Source organism: Macaca nemestrina, chromosome 7, assembly GCF_043159975.1.
Source record: "Macaca nemestrina isolate mMacNem1 chromosome 7, mMacNem.hap1, whole genome shotgun sequence".
NCBI classification, from domain to species: domain Eukaryota; kingdom Metazoa; phylum Chordata; class Mammalia; order Primates; family Cercopithecidae; genus Macaca; species Macaca nemestrina.
This window is the reverse complement of record NC_092131.1, coordinates 165210863-165232957: the sequence shown is the minus strand read 5'-3', so window position 1 is coordinate 165232957 and position 22095 is coordinate 165210863. Positions and strand designations below refer to the sequence as shown.

General features: G+C 39.8%; 1 protein-coding gene across 6 annotated transcripts in view; it reads right to left on the bottom strand.

Moving 5' to 3' along the window:
* Nucleotides 1-5113: 5113 nt before the first annotated feature.
* Nucleotides 5114-22095, bottom strand: part of LOC105492656 (Meis homeobox 2) — a 212607-nt gene continuing 195625 nt past the window's right edge. For 4 of the 6 annotated variants that reach the window (XM_011759909.2, XM_011759884.3, XM_011759895.3 and 1 more), the window contains 3 exons: nt 10743-10801; nt 9243-9353; nt 5114-6542 (listed from right to left, as the gene is read on the bottom strand). In XM_011759909.2, the coding sequence (XP_011758211.1) occupies nt 6256-6542; nt 9243-9353; nt 10743-10801 (457 nt within the window). In that variant the 3' untranslated portion in view covers nt 5114-6255. Of the gene's footprint in view, nt 6543-8809; nt 8906-9242; nt 9354-10742; nt 10802-22095 lie in introns of all 6 variants that reach the window. The other 2 variants (XM_011759914.2, XM_011759915.3) reach the window with 1 other exon arrangement.

Genomic DNA, 22095 nt, shown 5'->3' with positions numbered 1-22095 from the left:
ATATTCCTCGTTACCAGATTTCAGCTTTGCAGAAGAGAGCAGTAGCAGACCTGGGCTATTAACACACCACAGTTAATTCTCTGCGGGAACTTTTACTAGGTGGGACTTGTGAAAGGAGAAAACGTCTGTAAACAGGGCATGCTCCTGAGGGTGGCGAATGATTTCTGGTATAGAAGCCAGAACACATAAAATATGGCCAAATTGGTGAAAGAGCCAGTTCCGAGTTAGCATTTGGTTAAATAAGGAGAAGGAAGAGAACAGGGGGACCCTGGGAAGGGTTTAGAATGCTCCCCAAATGCAACTCCTTTTCTGACCATTAAAGAGCAGATGTGAGTCGAACGTGCTCCCCTTTGAGAAAGATTAGAGTAAAATGGACACCTCTGTCACTTTCAGGAGGCAGGACACAGAGAGGTGAAAATATACAAGACAATGGCCTCTGGCGCTGGTGGGCTTCCTTGGCGGGCTCTCCACCTTTTGCTCCGTCCCTCTCAGAACCCTTCTTACCTTTGTTGCTTCAATTTGATATGAAACCATGGGATGTTCCTGGGCTAGGTTCCCCGAGAGGAAAAAGACCACGAGAATCATCCCATCTCCTGCATCTACTCCGAAGTCAAGAAGCATTACAATAAAATTTACAGCGCCTTTAACAACTAGCAAGTAAAGCATTAAAATTCGCTTTAATTGAGAAAATATTGATTTTTTAGTCTAGAAAAAGCGAAATCGTAATTTAGCTTCAAACTTTCATGCTAGAATATGGCGTATTATGTCGCCGTATAATGGATCCACCCTTTCTGCCCATGCAACATCACATCTTTAATTGCTCTACTTTATGAAGTGATAAAGACAAAAGATAACCCGACTTAGGCAAACGCTTTTTAAAAAGAGGACCTAGAGGAATTTCTTTTACTAGATATTTGTAGAAAGAATTATCTCCTTTTTTGAAGCAGAAAAAAAAAAAAAATGCCCAAAGGGGAGGAAAGAAATAAAAAGCAAAACCACAGACTAGTCTGAAAGCAACTCACATTAGCAAATCCGTTGATAGTCTCTACCAAAGGAGGGATGAAGCCAACATTTAGAGAAAATGCATTCACGAACAGAATTGCATCCTCCTTTAAACGAAACAAACCTGGGTCTAGTTTCTTACTCTACTCCTCCGTCCTTTTTGGGGGGGGGGTGGCGGGGGGGGGTGTCAGAGGGGGCAGAATCCATTGGTGGACAGGGAAGGGAAAGAAAATCAGGCTTTCTATGTTATTTCTGTATCGGTTTTTGGTATTATAGAGGAGTAAAGAAGTTTTTGTGTGGTGGGTTTTCATTGATCAGTCACTCTGAGCTAATGTAATTATCCTCATCAATAGGAGGCTGCAGAGAGGATCATTATGTGGGTGACATTGATAAATGATCGCCCAGGAACGGCCCTCTCGCGGGCAACCCCCACGTCTGACCCTCCCACACACACAATGTAGTCATAGAAACACCTAGAGAACCTCGAGCCCCGCCGCGGAAGAGGCAGGAGAGGGAAGAAAAGCCTCGGGCGGCCGAGGTGGGGGTGGGGGCGAAAGGGGACGGCCAGCCCCAGATCCAAACCAGCTCCAACGACAAAAACAGCCAGCGGCGGGGGGCCAGGGGAGAGGGACGGTCTCCCCACCCGGCGGCCAACCCTCCCACGCACAGTTGCTCACAACAAAGTGAAAATCCGCCCTCCAGACGGACCCATTCCTCCACACCTTTTCCCATGTGTGACCTCACTACCAACAACATCTGATGTTTGCCGAGACACGCATTCAAAGGGGTCTCTCCAAAGGAGTTAAATAATTAGGTCACGAAACTTGTAGGCATCTAATTCTCACGCGAGTTTACCCCGCTCCCCAAACCCCAAACAAACAACAAACCAAGCAAACCCATCTGAAAGAAAACAAAGGCAGCATCTGGGCGACACCCCCCCCTTCCTACATTCCCCCCAGTTATTTACTGGGTGACCCGGTCCTTTCTCTTCACCTCCTCACCCAGAGCCTCTGATTATGAGATAATGGATTTTGCGATTGTTCTTGTCAGGGAAAAAAATCTCCACCGAACCCCGCGTTTTCATCTTTCGACTGTTTTATTTAAGCCAATGGGAAGGTATTGAGAGCAGTAATTGATTCATAATGATCCATAAATCGATGTCGGAAAGCGGGGGGTGAGGGTGGAGGTGTACTAAGAGTAAGGGGGGTGGCGATGCTGTTTATTTTATTTCTAAAGCTTCAACTAAAGTAGCTTTGACACTGTTGGGGCTGCGGGGGAGGAGCTGTTGGGCTCTGCCGGATCATCCATCATCCCTGTCACCCAGAGTCTGCCCGGAGGAGCCGTAGACGCAATCTCCCTTCTGTCTCTACACCGAAACTATTAATATTAAAACCTCCCTTCAAACACTGCCCCGACGGTCTCCATTCTCATCACAATCTGACCGGCCTCCCCCATCAGACCAGCATTTCCCCCGCGCGGCACCTTCTCCCGGCCCGGGCCCGGAGGGAGGGGGCCCGCCCTGGCGCGCGACGCCCAGAGTTGATGGCTGCAGCTGTAACCGGGACGGGCCCCGCTGCTGCCCCCATCGTTTGCAACACTTTGGTCTAACTCTTTAACACACGCCCCAGGAAGGCCAGGTGAGGGCCAGGGTAGCCCTCTGCACGCCCCGCTGCCGCGGCCCAAGCCTCTGCCCTGCCTCCTCCCGGGTTCCAGGACGCGCGTCCGCACCAAGCCCGCTGGGTGGGCGGCGGGGGCTGCGGCCCGCGAAGCTGGGGCCACTCCGCGCATCCAGACACCCGGACACCGGACTTTCTGACTGAGTGGCAACTTGTAGCAGGAGGTCCAGGCTCCTTATCAAATTGCTGGCGTGCTAGACTAATGGAGAACTTGTGGAGGATCCCTGTCCAGTCCCTTTGAAGGAAGGTCCCTCCTTTGACAGCTGCTAGAGATATTAGCCACATTTCCCTTCCCAAATCTGCTCCGGGTTAACAGGCCCGCGGGGGCGGGAGGGGGTGAGGAGGCAGGAGGATCCCGGTGGATTCTAACGAGGGTGAGAGCTGGGGGCGTGAGGGGTGCTGACCTAGGGGGTGGGAGAGAGGAGGGTGGACGGAAGACACAGACTTTCCTGGTCTTTTCTCTCTTTTTCGTTTAAAATGTGGCTTCTTGCTCAATTCCCAACCCTTAACAGATGGCGACTGCAGTTCTCTCAGAATTTCTTAAAGAAAGGGAAACCTTTGGAATTTATTTCTGCTTTTGCTTTTTCATATAAATAAAAAAGTGTTTTTATATTACTCTTGTTTTGGAGAACATAAGCAATTTTATTCAGACTACAGTATTTCCTTTAACACTATATGGTTGTCAAAACACCATTCCCAGTTTCTTTGCTTTTGACAGCTGAGTCTTTCTTAAATATACCCAAATCGGAACTCTTTACACTAAATAGTAAACCCGAGATAGGAGCAAGTGCCTTCCGGGGTGGTGTAAAAAAAGCATTATAAAAATTGGACAAATCTATCACTTCTCTGTCTTATCAAAGGGTTGGGGGTGGGGGAGAGCAAGGTAATGCAAACAATTATTACAATTATCATTCATCTCCAAATATTTAAGAAAGTTAAAGTTAACATGATAGGACGTGGGTTTGACGAATAAACTAAGCATGAGATGACTTTATTCATTAAAACCAAGGATCGAGAGCTCTGGTCTCTAAACTTTGAGATAACTTAATAATTTCATAAAACACATCCTAAACATGAGCCAATTACCAAGTAAACCCTTCAGCATTTAATGAGTGGAAAGAAAAAAAGGTTTTTTCCTCACCTGATGTGAGAGTTGATTTATCATGGGGAATTTTCAGAGTTTACACAAAAGCATTTAAAGTAAAACTAGGCAAATATTTAAAATTTACAAAAAGACTTCATGTAAAATAGAATAGCAAAAATGAGAGGGAAGCTCTCTCTCTTTTCCAAGTGGCACAGAATTTCTCTATTTAGTTTGTGTCAGAAGCATTATTTCTATGTTTAAACAGCAACACACCACTTAAATTGATAAATGTACTTGTAAAAATTCTACCTAACTAAATATGATACAAAACAATAAAAGTTTATTTCCTTTGTCATTTATACAGAACTTCCATAAATGCTGTCTGAAATGGAAAGATGGAAGAGTCCCAAATAAATATAACTATGGATTTCTTCCAAGTTTAAGTTTGCAGAGATAGTGAATTATTTCCCTAGCCAGTTGACATCATATATCTAGCTAAAGTTTACGATATTATTCTTTCTAAACAAAGATTCAAAATTTAAGAGTTACAAAATTTCAGGATAGTATATTCATTTGAAAATTGAGGGGACATGCCTCACCCTTTTTGCACACTTTAGCAGACATTGTTTGCACAGTCTCAATAAGCTAATGGTATAGATTTCCAGGAACGTTGCATAAAATTTTGAAAATGGCATTACACCGTCCATTTTGTTTTGTTTTCAGAGAAAAATTTAAGTTTAGTGATCATCACCCTAGCATCCCTGCACATGGAGGTATCTGAAATAAAAATATACCACAATATAATTTATAAAATATTAATGATTAAGTAATCTTTTAAAGTCAAAATTTCAAACTCCATAGAAGTTGTTTACTTATCTATGAACACCCATATGTAAATTTTCATTTACATATCCAACAGTATTGTAGTAAGACAGGCAGAGGAAAAACACAAGCAGATAAATTACCTTTGAGCACAGACATTATTTCTTACGTTGTAAAATTAACCTGAAAAGTCCTTTATTCTGGCAGAGGATGACCATGAAAAGCTTTATCTGAAAGTATATATTTTTTAACGTCATGCATCTAAAAAGGAGGTTGAGCACGTTCAGGGGGATCTTTCAACCTGGCTCATTATGTACACAGAGTTTCGTACCTTTAGAAGTTTTCTGCTGATGGAACTTATAGGCCAAATAGACATTCAAAGGCTACAGATGATTACCTTACAAATTATTGGTAAGTTTAAAATATACTCAACTGCTGGGGGGAAAAACCATCACCTACTTTTAACACTGTATAGAGTCGGCATGGTGCAGCCTTGTCCTAAAACCATTAAAAACGCAAAAGCCTAACAAAAAATCAAAAATGAAATATTTATTACCGCATTTTGTGACTTAACACCTTTTTTTTTTAACATAACGTCACAGTCCTCATACAAGTATTTTCATGTAAATTTGACAAAGCTTAAAGGTAACAGCATTTTCTTCTAGTGAGGAACACGTGCTGAGAAAAGAAGAATTCATGGACATACAATACCAATTCCACAGCAGATCTGATACTAGCAAAAACATTCTTTTTTTTCAATTGAGGTAAACACATAGAATATCTAACATGAAACAATTAATAGACCGAACTCTGTACGAAGTTTGTTACAGTATTCTCTTGCTCCTTTTTAACCCCAAGCTTTGAGTTTCTGATAAAGTCCTAGTTATGGTTCAATGACCATTAATCACTTTTTTTGTGTTGAGGAAAGCTGCCCAACTTAAGATTGTTGTGTCCACAACCAAGGCTCAGAACTCCCGGAAGAAGCTCCTGCTCTGTCTTTAAATCTTCATTGGCAAGCTCTTGGAAGAAGAGTCCCCCAAAAATAATAATAAGAATTGGCTTATGAAGCACGAACTATAAAGATCTGTTTGAAACTAAAGGACACATTTATGGAGGAACAAAGGCCGGGCATGAAAACACATTCTTGAAGCTGGAGTTCTAGTGATGAGGTTCAGCCAAACGTTCATCATGATCTCCAGTGTGGTTCTTTTCTCATTGGCCCAACAGGTTTAAAATAGATACCACAGTCTCTCCTGGATAGTGAATTCACTGATGAACCAAAACAGTCATTCTTTTGGGAACAACACACATAGTGTGGAAAACAAGGATATATTTTTTTTTCTCTTCTAAAACTATTTGAGGCAACATAACGGCGTGATCAACAGAAATGTACAAGTTTAACTTAGTTCCTATGTTTATACTACAGTAGTTATAACTCTCGGAGTCTTTTTCCAGAGGATCTTTACATGGACAGAATTGTCTCAGTCAGCCCATGATTTCACATTTGTGTTCTTGTTGCATTGGTCCTCTGTTGCTTGATGAAAAATGACAAAAGTAAAAAATAATCACAGCTGTCTGGAATTTCATATTAAGTGTCAACATCTGGTCAGAGTTCAGAAAGTCTTAAAATAGTTTTTGCGTGTGTTTCCTTTTCCCTTGAGCTCCCTTATACTATTGGGCATGAATGTCCATAACCTGTCCACCAACATTGGGATCTACAGAATTTAACATTGTGGGACTCTGTGCTGACATAGTCATTCCAGGGTGGGTAGGGGGTCCTCCGTGCATCATCATGGCTGGGTGGTGGGGATGGCTTGGCAAATATGAATGCATTGGGGGTCCATGTCTTAATTGAGTAGGGTGTGGGGTCATCTGGGGAGGAGTGTAACTTGGCTGTGCCATACTCATTCCCATAGGACCACCCTGAGAAACGTAGTCCCCTGGCATGCTCTGCAAACCTGAAAGTAGAGAGGGAAAAAGAAAGCAGGTCAAATTCCTAAACATTTTTATACTTTACCCATCAAAGATGAAAAGAAAAAAAAAAACAACAGACACTGCAAATCTTATATCTAAATTTAGCTGCAGATTCTTGCCAATGTTTGCAGACATTCAAATTGTAGTTTGCATTTAATTTCATCGCACAGCAGTATAATGCAACACAACAGAACTAAATATTTAATGCAACTAAATGTCATAAAGTGGAACTGTTTTTCAAAATGGTATTCAGTACATTTCTTTGATAAGTGCAATAAGAATATAAATTTTGAGTCGAGTTTTATCAGTTAACTGTTGATAGATCATTTATTTTTCTGTGTTGCATTTGTAGACATGGACAAAAATTGAAGACAGTAAAATAAAATAAAATTGACATCTTATCATATCTATATTTCTTCATGAAAAATTTATTATACAAAACATTACAGCATATTCATTTTGAAGCAATGAGCTTTTATGTGTATTTAAAATGAAGCCCCCTTTTTGAATTAGAGGCATTCCTGTAGCAGTATACCCAAGAGATTGTAAAGGTCAAAGGTAAGAAGTCAATGTAAGGTCATATGACATGCCCGGTAGTTTATTTCTGAAAATTCCCCCAAATAATGCCTTGATATTAGGAATAAAATGTAACAAAATCTAGAAATTCTTAATTGAGATATGCAACATTCAAAGTGATGAGTTAAATGGTGGGAAGTCAGCAATTGTAAGGATTCTGATTTCTCTTGCAAGCTACCTGTTTATTGAGTTAAGGTTATATTTACAGTTGCACATCCCCAGGTCTAAAAGGACAGCTTTATTCACCTCTATTTAACCTCCAGTGCATACAGTTGAAAAGCCGAACAGATGTTTTTGACACTGTAAGCTGGTAATCTAAAGGCTTATATGCTGCAGTCATTTTGTTAAGTAGATCCGCAGTCCATTATTAACAGAAGTGGCAAAACCATCTAAACACAATAACACAGCCTGCATAGTCCCAGCTCTCTGTTTATTCTACCACAGCAGCCTGCTCAATGGATGATGATAATTAAGTACCAAATATACCATATTGTGTGGCTGCATAATCAAATCAAGAGAGGATAATATTCTTCTGTATTAAGCTATTAATGTAATTGGTCATGAAGCATAAAATATGTTATGTAATTAAATAGGCTAGAAATTATATGGCCTATATTAAGAATTATCCAAGCTGAGCAAATGTTTTCTCTATAGCTGTTTTAGGGAACATTGCTTTCTACATTTTTTGACTGCATTAGTAAAGGAAGGAAGGAAGGAAATTGGCTTCATCAATGGTGTGCCATGGTGACCCCCTGAGATCTCCTATAAAATGTTGGCCTCTATTTACATATAGAGAATGATTTAATCAAGGTACGTGTTGTTATATTCAGCCTCATTAAACAAGGAAGTTTCAATGTTATATGAATTTTTTTATGCTCTGGTGTCTTCAGCAAAGGATATATCTTGTTGGCAGACTCTGAATTTTTTTCAGATGTCAAAAACACTTGAAGCTTTAAAGTCTAATGGGTTTCTTAATCCAACTGCAGCCATTCAGCCTCAGTGAAAAATCCATTCCTTCATATTCAGTTGCTCCTAAATGTCTTTCCCTTTAAATTTATTGACTGACTTTCCTGTCTTTCTGTCTCGTGTCGAAAGTCAGTAGGCACATGTAAAAAATAATCAAAACACACCGACTCCCTAGTGAAGAATCAATGGTGTCACTGCTGTCATATATCTAGACTAGGCATAATGAGCTCCAGCATTTCATCTTTGCATATAAGATAATTTGGGCATCAATCGTATTCTGACAGATTTATGTCACTCAAAGGACAGGTCTACTTTTCCTTTTTTTTTTTTTTTTTTTTTTTAACCGCTTCATTGAAGCCTGCTTAATTTCTCTCAGTCAACTGGTGCCCCCAAGACATTATTTTTATTCTTAAATGTCCAATATCTTCCTGATGTCTGTGTTTGTGCACATTGGGGCCACAGTAAATAGGCTAAAAGGCAGTCCCACCTGCTTAAAACACACGCAGGCTTGTCAGTTGGCCTTTTCAAAAGTACACGTCAGTGTCACCTGTGACTTCAGAGCTGGGTGATATATCTTTAAAAACAGGCCCTTAGTTTGGAAAGGCATGCAGTTATGGGCAAGGAAAAATCAAATGGGGGCAAATTATAAAAAAATAAAATCAAGTCTCTGAAGTGATAGTGAAGACAGATCGCACCCGACTGTACTTACTTCCCCCTTGCTTTGCGATTGCTTTACATGATGAAGGTTACATGTAGTGCCATTGCCCATCCATGCCCATATTCATGCCCATTCCACTCATAGGTCCTAGAAAGGAGATAAAATCCAAGAAGAGGCCGGAAAATCAGCAATAATTGATGGTGAAAAAATAGAAGGAAACTCATATTCCTTTTCACTTATTGCCTTGGTTTAAAAAGAAAAAAGAAAAAGGATGTGTGTGGGGCAGAGTATAATGATACTGTGGTAAAATCTTTACTTTTTCAAAGAGGATTTTTTCCCCCACCCAATGTAAAGAAAGCAGGCAGAGCAGGCAGCAGGCAAATGTTAAACCCACCATGAGAGTGGGAGAGTAGAGTGGATGGAGAGGCTGGTGGAGCAGGTGGCACTTCCCAGGGAAGCCCAGAGGCGGGATGAGCCAACCTACCTGCAGGCCGGATCCCCATGTGTTGCTGACCATCCAACACAAAGCTCCCCATGGGCTGACCCTCTGGACTATATGCTGCTCCTTGGCTCACTGAAGGATCAAGAAGAAAACCTGATTGTGGTCATTCGAGGACACAGAGGAGAAAGAAGAAAAGATATACCAAACAATCAGCAATTGTTCCCGCTGCAGCACTGAAACGTTACAGCAACAATGTGGTTGGCACTCTACAAATGGGGGTGTGGTTTGTATGAGTGTCTTGATGACTGAGTGAAGGTGTGCGAGTGGCTTTAAAAAATGTTCTGGAAGAAAGACTTCACTGGCCAGTTTCCCAGGGGGTTCGTCCTCTGCAGCCCTTGCTTTTTTAATTATCTCTCGATTAGGGGGACGAAGGCTGGAGAAGTTAGGGGTACCCCATATATAAATATTGCAATGTACCATTTGGTTGGGATTCTCTGAGCCTACCATCTCTGGTGGCTTAATAAAAAATTTTCGTATTTTACACAAACATTTTAAACTGGAATACAGTTTCACAAGGTTAAATAGACTCAATTAAATACTTGCCTTTTTATTCACACCCAAGGAAAAATAAACATAGTAAATATAATATTTCCTTTGTTTTATGTTCTTCTCCAACAGGCCCCCTGGCCTCCAATAGTGAGAACATATTTTGGCGTCACTGGGGAAATTTTGCCAAAGGATGACTAATTTTCACAAATCCTTTAAAGCGAGGCTGCGGTTAAAATCTCCATCAAGTTTAACACCGTTGTTAATGGCAGCAGCCATCACCCCAAGGAAAACTGTTTTTCCCTATAAGCCTTATTGCAGGAGACCACAACCCCTCAGTAAACTGAGGAAAGGTCTGTTTCAAAATAAAATGACTTGGAGTACACCAGGAGGGTTCTGACAGTACCACATAAAAACTGTTTCAGAGAAATTGAGAGAATTGTGAGAAAAGCTCACATGTATTTTAGCAGCATGGATGTGAAGCATTTTAAACAAAGGTAATAATTCTTTAATAAAAAATAATGGTGGCAATGCAGCACGTCAGGCTTTCACAGAATATTATGAATAGCCAAAGCAAATGAATGGATACAACAGGTTTAACAGTGGATGCTACCGAGGGGACAGCCGAGCATACACCAAGGAGCTGTAGGTAACAAAAAAATGAGAGTGTGCTAATGATTGGATGCAGACAAGCAAGGGGTAATGCCAGAGCTCACAAACACGCTGCTTGTGGCATTAATACTTGTGCCCAATTACCAATTCAGAAAGAAAAGAAAAAGCAGTTTCAGCAGAGTCAGGGTGGGAAATCTCCAATTAGCACCAGTTACTGAAGTTGCTTCCTTGAGTGGGATTCTGGGGACATTTAAAAAAAAAAAAATTCCAGAATGCCTGGTGGAAGTACTTATTTACCAGATGAGGAAACTACTGGAGTCTAACTTGATGAGGATTTGTGCCTGTGGGACATAAATACAGATAAAGACACTGCTTGGAACTTGCCTGCTCGATTTGACTGGTCAATCATGGGCTGTACTATTCTTCTTCTGGCATTAATAAACCTGAAACAGAACAGAGAAGTCCGGTCATCAAACTCCGTGTCTGTACTCTGCGAACACCTTCGCATGAACGCTGAGGGGCACAAAATACAGTCAAATCTCTTCTGAAAATTACCTTTTCAACTTAAAGGTGATTTTCCCTTTCAGTGTTCAAAAATAGTTGACTGGGTAATCTCCACCGTCACTGTGTAGTCATCACCGAGATAACTTGCTAAAAGAGCTCAGGGAGGGAAAAAAGTTCTCCACGAGAAAGCTTCTATTCATTTCAAACTGTGCTTCTGCTTCTTGAACAAGTAGGAATCTGGTTAAAGTTCACAGGCTGGAAGACTTTCCCCTTTCCCTAGACGCCCCGTGATAGGGAGACCCAGCTTCCCCTTGCAGCTGGTCATAAATGGAGACCAGGCTCTAGCACTCGGCTTTCACAAGGTATTGTTAGGTCAGCAAAGCCATCAATTAGGCTGTCTGAAGTTTTATCACCAACACAGCAGTAATAAGTGCTGGCCAGAAAGACTTCTGTCCTTCGGCAACTCCTGCAGTTTAAGCCTGTAAAGTTAGGGGTCATTCAGAGGTCAGTGCCAGCTGGGGGCAGCCTTTCCAGCCTAAGCGGGGACACCCAGGGCAGAGGATAAGGTAACTGCCAACCATAAACCCAGCCACCTTTCAACCCACTAGAAAGACAGAGCCTCAGGTACACATGGTTGATATTAGAGCCCAAGAAACGTTTGCAAATCAGGTGGTGACTGAATCGCAGGAATGCAAAGGAGAAGCAGTTATTTCATCTAAGAAGCCTGGATCTAATTTTGTTGGAAATCCAAAAATAAGTGCCTACTTCATGTTACTTTAATGTTTAATAATGCCCATCAAATATTCATGTACAAACAGAGTAAGATGATAAGAAATCTCCTTTATTTCTCCAAATTTAATAAAAACAAAACAATTTTCTACCATTTGTGAGTTACCCTTGTCCCTGTGCACTTAACGACGTGTACTCCCCACACATTTGAGCTCATGCACAGGATTCACTGACCACGCATTTCAGAGGAGCAGGGAGCATCCAGCTAGCTTTTCCTTCAAAATATACCCATTGATAACATCTGTCAATATTTCCAGTTTCAGATCTTAAGCACAGGGGGACTTCATGATTAATGAGTCCACCTGGGGCCACAGGCAGGAACTGAAAACTCATTCTTTGAAATTAGCCAGAAAAATTCAGTGTGTGCTGGCAGCTCTGCGTTCTGAGGCAGCTGAAGTCCCTTTGGAGGAGGACAGTCAGGCCACGCTCGGGCAGGCCTCCTGTGAGCACTCTGGTGGGAATACAATGAAGCTGAGGAATAATAGCTGGGAGAAAACCAAAGGAGCCTTTTGCATATGGTGTTTGTTTGCAAAACAATGGACTTCTTTATTACTTAAGAAAGTGTAGCTCAGTTGTCAAAAAAGAAAGTGACCAGCTATGTAGAGGTGAGAACAAAAGGAGAGCTGAAACTTCATCTTTATTCCCACCTGTCACCTGAAATGTTGCTGAGGAATATCTGACCAGATCACAAAGACTTCCAGAAGTATCCCTCCAGTCAGAAAAAGAACTTGATTATCTCCTCTTTCACCACCACTTTTACGGCAACCAAGGAGGACTGAGCTGATATTTCCACCCCAGGAACTGTTTTTATCAGCTCACCTTGACACCAGCAGAGATGCTCAGGAGAGTCACAGAAGTCTCTTCTCCTTGAAGTTTCTAATGGAGGACACGCTTGGCAGGGCTTTCACCTCCTTTTATGTGCTACTAATCCTGGTTTTTGTGTTTTGTGGGTTTTTTTCCTTTTTATTTTTTTTTTTTTTTTTTTTTTCGGTATAGGCCGACTCTTTAGGTAAAACGAATTGCTGTTTTTTCCCTTTTTAATTTCACTCTTTTATTCTTTACATCTGGAGGTTGTTCCCTTATTTATGTCTTTCTCTCCAGTTCCCCCAAACACTCCCTTACTCACAGAGCTGCAAGGCATCATGGTTCTTAGTTCTCAGCAGGAGAACTCCACACTGTCTTCAAACAAATAATTACGGGGAAGGTTAGAGGTTCACTCAAAGGTCATTTCTTTGGATACTCGTCAGAATGTTTACATTAGTAAAAACGGGGTCCGCTCAAAAGGTTGTTCAATGGGGGATACACAACAATGCAGAACATTAAAAAAGCATTCTGTGTGCTAGCAGGTCTTTATAGAAGCACTGAACTTGGAAATGCCACTCCAGTATAACATTTTCAACTAGTTACCATGGCATGGACTGGATGTTCACTAGCAGTTATGGCAATGGCCTTTCTTTGCCCACTTCTCCTAAGCAAATATGAATAGAAGCCTCTGAAGGTTTTCACTAGGTCCTTTTACAAAGGGTCACAGAGATTTTGCTTTTTTCACTTGGGCACCATTTAGCCTCTCTGGATTTTTGTTCTCAAACAATGTTTTGGATTCATAGTGCTATTTCTTGCCAGATTCATAATTCTACCACATTCTTTCAAATCACACAGAATTTTAAAAACATATGGGCCCCAAATTTTCAGAAATCTCTTAACATACAACTCCTGCCAATTGTCAGTTCCCCTGATCTTGGGATATTTTATTGACATCATAGATGTTACTATGAAAATTAACAATTAATGAGATGACTGTAAGAAAACCCTGACATTAAAAAATGAAATTACCGCCTCCCACCAGTACTGATGACCCAGAGGCCACTCTTAGAAAATACACTGACCTACATAACATGGAGCCATTTAAATTATAGACTAAAGCAAATCAAACTAGGAATAATTTTATTTGTTTAATATTTCTAAGATGAAATTTCCATATATGGTCTTTTCTCAAAATTACATGAAGTAAATTTTTTTCCACATCTTCTCATCTATATTTTTTTTAAATGACCTTTTTCAGTGCTCAAGTAGTAAATGGAATATCAAGCTTTGATTTTACTTAAAATGTGAAGAATCTAAGTTGAAAATCAACTCATCTTCAGTCTTTCAAGGTTCAGGCTCCATTCATATGGAAAAATGTAACTTGCTGGTTCAAAGACAAAAGACTTGTCTTAAAAAGACTCAGAAGTTTCCATGGATATTAAATGGGTCTTATAAAATAACATTTTGATGAGTTAAGTGTAAATGAATCAGACACATATGGATTAAGTTATCCTTGAATTTCACACGGGTTTAAAAAATAAGGGGAAAAGAGGGTCTTGGCAAAAAACATTTTGGACTTTGCCAAACCCAAAACATTTGAAAAATTGCTGAAGACATCCAACTAACCAAAATGCAGCAAGCTGCACCCAACTTTAATGAAAACCCCCACCAGTTATTTCCAATCCAAAGACTGTTAGGTTTTTCATCTGTATCTGATATTAAAAAAATTCTCTAAGTTTTAATGTCATACCAGAATGATTTTGAAGTTGCAGACATACAATCTACTTCTCTATTGGTTTAAACAATTTAACCCTAAGTTACGAAGTCTTCTTCAATATTAAACAGTTCTTAAAAAACACTCTTGAGTTTTTTACAACTTGTCCATAAAATGTGCCAGTAAGCTTAGTGTCTAGCTTTATCTAGATTTCACTTAGAAAAAAAAAAATTTCATTAGCCTCATTGTGACTTTTTTTAAAGGGCTACAGATAATTTCATTAGTGAGTCCTTAGGGAATAAATACCCGAAAGAGCCCTAGTTCCATTGATTTGTATTGAACACACAGTTAGTATCCAGGCTCATACAAAAGCTTGGGAGAGTATCTACTAAGACTACTTTTTCTCTAAATTTTTTTTTTTTTTTTTTTTTTTTTTTGAGACGGAGTTTTGCTCTGTCGCCCAGGCGGGAGCGCAGTGGCCAGATCTCGGCTCACTGAAAGCTCCCGCCTCCCGGGTTCACGCCATTCTCCTGCCTCAGCTTCCCCAGTAGCTGGGACTACAGGCGCCCGCCACCATGCCCGGCTAGTTTTTTGTTTTTGTTTTTTTTTTTGTAATTTTTAATAGAGACGGGGTTTCACCGTGCTAGCCAGGATGGTCTCGATCTCCAGTAGAAAATGCATGAGTATGTGTGATCCTTAAAAATTATATACTAAGACTGTTAGTTTAAAAATAACTTAATTATAGAAATAAAGTCAATGATGATCCAAGAATCACGAGGCCTTTCTGAGTCAACTCAGAGATGAAAAAAAGAATACATTAAAACAAATAAACCCAAGGTAGCAACTATCACTGTAATCTCATCTTACTGCCTTGCTGAAGAGCTGTTTCCCAGAGACCTCTCCTGCCCCTAGAAAGTCTAAACTTTGTAGCTTTGCATCGTTTTCTACAACTGAACTCTGACCATCATGATTTTTCGTTTAAAGACTTTTTACTCCAAAGTATAGTTCAGATGGATAGAAGTAGATTTAGGTGTTATTCCTGTTTGTTGCTGGTTTCTTTTCTTTATTCCTTTCTTTCTCCACACCCCACCTTTTTAACTGGCTGATAAATCCCTTCTTTCTGGTTCACTAACTTCATGCCACACCTGGTAACCAACTCCTTTTGGAAGCATTCCTTTTGTTAGAGAGTGCAGGCCTCCATGGAGTTACCTGGAAAGCTGCCATCCCTGAACACTCAGAGGAGGAATCAAGAGTAGCCGGAATTGAAGCTTCTGCATGGATTGCTTTGGGCAAGGAAGGGGACTGAACTGTTGAAGAGGGGGCAGATCAATTGGGGAAAGGTGGTGTAGGTAGCTCAGTGACAGGGGACCTGTTAAAACATGAAAAGGCCCTGCTTCCCTACTGTCCCCAGCCCTGGGACCCATCAGCCACAGTGCTTATTCACAGCGCTGGCTCTTGGCTGGTGTTTCAAATGATGAAACTTCAGCCTTGGCAAGTCACTTATCAAATTTCTCCATTTTTTCTTACTTTACAAAAAAGCAAGTATTTCTCTGTGCTATGGTTATGGCTGAGAGTAGGATTTTCTTAGTAAGATACATTAAAATGGTTAAATCAGTGAATAAGGCAAGTTTAATGCCTTTGAAGGTGAACTTGGGCACGCAAATGATGGAGTCATGTCGCAAACGTAAGTTTTCCACTGGTGACCAGACAATGGCTCCTTTCTCACAGACAGCCATGAGCAAAGGAAGGTAAATGAATGAGATTCATATGTTACTTAGGGACAGATTCATGGATCATAATTACTTTCCCTAAGCAATAGCTTGATTTATAATTTGATAGAATACTAGATTTGCCTACACCTTTAAAAACACATGAACTAAATACTAATAAATTTATAATATAAAACATGATGGTAATCTGGAATCACAAACATTTCGTACCTTTATGAATATGGCTTGAATAATGGAGTGTCCATGCTGACATAAAAGGCTCTAGGCAAAATTATCAAGTAGGTGATGCTTATCCTTGATGGCCTTCTACTGTCTTTTTTCAATATTCTTACTTTCATCTAATTCTTCCCTAAAGTTACAGGGGCTCATGTAGGTTCTTTACTAAAATACTCTACTTTCAGCATGCCCTTTTCAATTATTGTTGTATATTCCAGACTTATGCATAGAGCAATATGGTGAAGAGCATGGGCTCATGTTCTCTGCCCTTTATTTGCTGTGTGAATTTGGACTTAGAATTAAGAATTCTTCTTAACCTTCCCAAGCTTCACTCTGTTTCCTATCTGTAAACTGAGGAAATAACTGGGCCTGGGTGGTTTTGAGGATTGAGGGAGATTTTGTATGCAAGATCCTTAGCACAATGCCTGGCACATAGTAAGCTCATTAAATGTTAGCTTACAGTCAAAATGCACCTATCCAATGCTCCTAAATAGCTCTGTTCTCTCATAGATAGTAATTAGGAATAGGTGGGTGGCTGTTAAAGAAATCTGTGCTGGATCAGCAACAGGGTAATAATGTGTTGTACTCCTACAAGTAGCGTATGTTCATGTCACAGGATCTTTCTAAAAATCGCAGTTTAATCCAAATGTACAATGCTATGGTGGAGATTTTAGACACTGGGGCAGGCATCTGCCTGCAGGGGTGGGAGGTGGATAGGGGAGGGAGCTCTTTGGAATCACACTCTCTGTTTGGTTCCCTAGATCCTTGCTACTTTACATATGTGCCATGGACCAGTAGCAGCATCACCTTGAGCTTGTTAGAGATGCAGAAATGTATTACCGTCCCCATTCCTGTGCTACTGAATCTGAATCTGCATTTTAAAAGATCTCCAAGGGATCTATGTACATTTAAGTATGAGAAGCCTTGCTCTAGATCACATATCAAATTCTAATACTCTGCCTAAGAATAGAAACTTGCAAAGATCAAGTTTTAATTGTGAATCTCAGCTGCAAAAAATTCACATACTCTTCTCTTCAGGTATCTTAGATCTAAATAGTCTTTTACTCACTTGCCTTGGGCAATAAACACTTTATAATAATTGAATTTATTGTACTCTATCTGTACCTCTTAAAGGAAAAGTTGGGCCAGTAAAATGTTTTTGTGAAGACTGTTAACAGAGGCTCTCTCTCAGGCATGGATAGGAGAATTGTAGATTTCTATCTTTTTTTTTTTTCCAAATAATTCTGTACTGTTGGAGTTTTTAATAAATATAATTATTTTATATATAAAATAATTTTTAAAGGAGATAAAGAAAATTTGTCATTTTACTTGACTAAGGGTTATATGGCTAAACATAGGGACCTTTTAATTAAAATATTTGAGAGATTTCCCCCCAGATAGGGAATTATCTTTTATTTCCTTTATAATATTGAGCAACAGTAAACAGTATTCCATGAATATAATCACACTTGATGGCATGTAACAAAACATCCCAGCAGGTTATGATTTTGCAGCGCTGTTACTCTTACAGAATACCATCAGATTATTCATCTGTAGCTATTTATCATGCACTATAAAAGTGATCTTTCAAAGCTATTTGAAAGCAAGGGAGGAGAAAACACTCAAACTTCCTTAGCTATTCATATCTAGGATCTATCCTTTTAAAGATAAAATCCTAAGTCAATAGACATAAGTTGTAGTATATTACCTCATCCTGTACATGATTTATTGCAGATGGAAGTCAACTAGAAACTGAATTACTTTGAAAGTTTTACTACTGACATTAAAATTCCAGATCTGGATACCTACACACCTTATAGTGCTTCTGAAAACAACTTTTTGCAGACACAGAAGGTACATCTACAACTTTATTTAACTCTATCAACATAAAAAGCAGGCACAATCATTTTCAAAACTACTGATTGCTAATTACCTACTCAGGTATCTGAACACTGTAGCCTGACCTGCCTTTGCAAATCAACCAGTCACTTCACAATCAGTTGCATGCATTCTTAGCCAATTCCTGTTATGTTCCAGCCATTTTACTAATTCACTCTAAGAGGAAAAGATCCCAACAAATCTAGTATCTCTTTACCTTTCATAATCACCTTTGATTGAAGTATTAATTCTCTATCCTACTTCTTAATGGAAACCACCTAAGCATTAACTGGCCAAAAATGCACCAAGCTGTTTAGCAATTAGGTATTAGATATGTTTGAAGAGATCAAGGTGCACTCACATGCCCTGTGCTATGGATATGTCTCTGATTAGCTTGTCATCTGCTCAGAAGAAGATGTAGGCTGATTCTCCCATACAGTCTAGCAGGCCAGCTGTTAGCTGCCTGTCAAGCCCTCAAGTGGACAAGTAGTCCAGGAGCAAAAATGTCACTCCTTTGATCTGGCAAGGAGCAGCTGCTGATTTATAGAGTAGGACTTTGTTCTTCCGTTCTATTTTACTTTCTTTCCTAAGGCAGAACCACAAAATCCAGGAGAAAAAAAAGTGCCGTTCCCAGCAACATCAACAAGCTCTGACAACTGCAACAGGGTTTTTCTTGGCCCTAACAAAGCTCTCAGGCATCTCCTTTGACGCTCACCTTTCCCCCTCCCCTTCCTCCCACCCCCACCATTTTTTGCAATGCGGTAGTTATTGTTTAATTCAGCTTCTGTAAATGGAATGGACTGTGGCCAGCAAGCCTGGGGCATAAACACACCTGTATGAAAGAAGCCTTATTGTAGCAACCATCTACAAGGAAGCTCACATGAACCACGCGCTCCTGAGTTCAGAAAGAATGCTCCATTTTTTCTGACAGCAAATTTTACCCTAAGTGAGTTTCTATTTTTGGTGCCACCAACCTATGATGACCACATTTGAACTGCTTCCTCTCCAATGGCATTACACCCTTTAAATCAAAGAGATAAAAGGATTACATTTTCTTTTTTTTTTTTTTTTTATCTGTGAGCAAACAGATCCATCAAACATGTTTATCCACTGCCTGTAATATCAATCACTGAGAGCTGGGTAAACGTCCAGAAAGGCTTTAGCAATGCATTATCAAAGATGCTATAATGTTGATTTCATTACCACTGATTTATATTGACATGACTTTCCCCAAGTAACTTATAAGGGAGAAAAAATCAACAACGAAATCTACATAAGACATGTGCATTGTCTTGTTAAGAATTAAACTGGTTTCAAATGCATACTCCTGTTCTCAACAGATAAATCTGTCAGGCTGGAGATGCCCTATCAACCAAGTGGGACATGCAATAATGCTTTGAGACATACTGTGAGAAGTCATCAGCCACATGTAGGTATGTATATGTATGTGTATTGTGTATGTGTGCACATGTACATGTATGGAAACACACACACACAGCAATAAACTTTGCCAGAGGTGAATTCATTCACACCTGGCTCAGTTTTCTGTGCCGCTGCTGAAGTAGGGGTGATAGGGACACACAGACACATATACACACATACATATAGAGTTATCAGTTCTAGGATATTTAGACATATTACTGCATAGATTAAAGACAGGAATTTTGTCGGGGGGTGGTGGGGGGTGAAAATGCCAGAAACAAAGGAGAAAAGAATGGTTGCTAAACATTCTCACTTCTATTATACTGGATCATGCCATGTTCTAGTGTTCGCTCCCTTCCCCTCTATCCAGGGGAACAGAGACTTTTCTCACCTTCATTTCTTGCTTTAACCTACATCACCCTTTTGCCAATCAAAAGTTCCCAATCACCCACCTCCTCCATGTTCACAGAATTGTATTCATAGATGCTTTCTCTAGGGGCGTGTGTGTGTGTGTGCGTGTGTGTGTGTGTGTGCGCGTGCGTGTGTGTGTGCGCGTGTGTGTGTGTGTGCGTGTGTGTGCGTGTGTGTGTGCGCGCGCACGCACGCGCATGTGTGTGTGTGTGTCCCAATGAGAGACTGGGTTTGGCAAGAGAAGGGGGCGGAAGGTAAAGCTAGGTATAAAGGAGCAGATATAATGTAAGGCTTGTTTTCATCCTGTTTTAATCCTAAAAAAAAATTAAACCAAGTAATTTTTAAGGTCCATAGTCATCTATATATGTGTCACACATTGGTAAATCTTCCATATTCTATACTTAACATAAAACAAATTTAATGACAGAATATAAGACAAAGTTATATATAAAATAATAATACATACATATCTAGTTATATGAGTTTCTTTCTCCGTATATATGAAAATGCAAGTTATGCCTTTAAAGATTTTTATTTTTCACACCCACAGAAACAAACTGAAAATCACAATTGCAGAGTACACAAATAATTACAAATCAAAATAGCCCATAGTCAGTAAATAAGTGTCACGGGGTCAATTAAAGAAGGTAAAGATAAAGATTAATCTCAAATTCTTGGAGGAAGAAAGCTGAACCAGATTAAAAGAACGTGGAATACTGGAAGAAAAGAAAACAAGGAAATGGCATGCTATAAAGCACCAGTGCAGAACAGGGCCGATTTTGTGTAAGGGAGGATGAAGGAATTGAACTCTGACTGGCTTCGATCTGGAAAACATGGCTATGATTAACACGCAAGCTGGTGGAGGTTCTTGAGTGATAAATTGAATCCTTGAAATTCCTAAATGGTAGAATGATAAAATATGGTGTTTGAGGAAGATCTTTCCAAGAGCTATGTATAGGATGAACTGAACTGATGAGAATCTAGAAGCTGAGAAGATAGAAAGTTCTTGTCCAATCCAGGCATAAAAGGGAAACAAAATGAACTCTGATGAAGGTGGTAGAAATGAAAAAGAAGTAGGGTATTTGGTTGGGAGACTGCTGATAAATTATACTTAGATGAAAAAGGAGAGATACAAATACAAAAGATATTGAGAGGATAAGTCTGAGAATTTATGTTTAGTATGTTATGGTGTACAGTTGATGAAAATTGGAAATAGATGAGAAATTCCTATTTGTTGTGGTGGGAAGAGGTGAACTCAAATTTTCAAAAGTTACCTTTGGTTTGACAATAGGACTTTCAGGCTGAGACAATATGTAAGCCACTCAAGAGAAAAAAAAAAAAAAAAAAAAACAAGGACAAAAGAAGAGCAAAAGGTAGTGACGTAACTTCAAAATGTCTAATTTCTTCCTGTTTTCCAAGCTATATGAATATTCCAGAGCTGCAGGAGTAGGTAGTAGGATAAACTGCCTGGCTACCTCCAAAAAAATTACTTCCTTCCTCTTCCAAATTATCCTGTAAGTTTTAGAAAGTTCTTTATCTGATCATGATTGGCCAAGTCAATTGTTAGTAAAAACCTCTGTGGTTAAGGCCTTGTTTCTAATAGGTCCAATTCGCTTTTTCTTCACATTTTGAGTTGATTTGTGTGACTAGATTTAGAGGCCGATGATAATTACATAGATGTTACACTGGGTGTTGCTACACAAATGACGTTGCACTCCTTACTTAACAAAAGTAAGTTTAGTAATGGAACTTATCAGAGAGTTTTTAAAACTGGAATAGGAAAATATATATAAAAGACGATGTGTTTTTCAGCAATAGCATAAAACAATCAAGGGTGGGTTTTCTCTAGGTAGCGACAACTAATTTAGAAGAGAATTGATAGGCCAGAGTGTTACATTTAAAAGGGGCTCCATTAAGTGTGATGGCTTCCAAATTGTGTCCTCCTTTCAAACCATATTTTTCTTTTTAAATGGGCTTTTAAGGTGAAAAATATGGCACTTCACCCAAAATGGTGTGGAAACAAATGGTTCTCAAGTCTCTATTCTTCAACTCAGGCCAAACCACCCCAACACACGGGCAATCTAAAGCCACTTGGAGGGAAGGTGTTATGCATGTGAATGTCCCCGTGGCCCTTTCATTTGTCTGGGGACCTCTTTTTTCTAAACCAGCAGGGGATACTTCAGAAGACCAGATTGGCATGCCAGAAGTGTTTGGATGGACCAGGCTCTTACCCTCCTCTCAATTCTCCTGCTGCTTTAAAAGAAAGGAT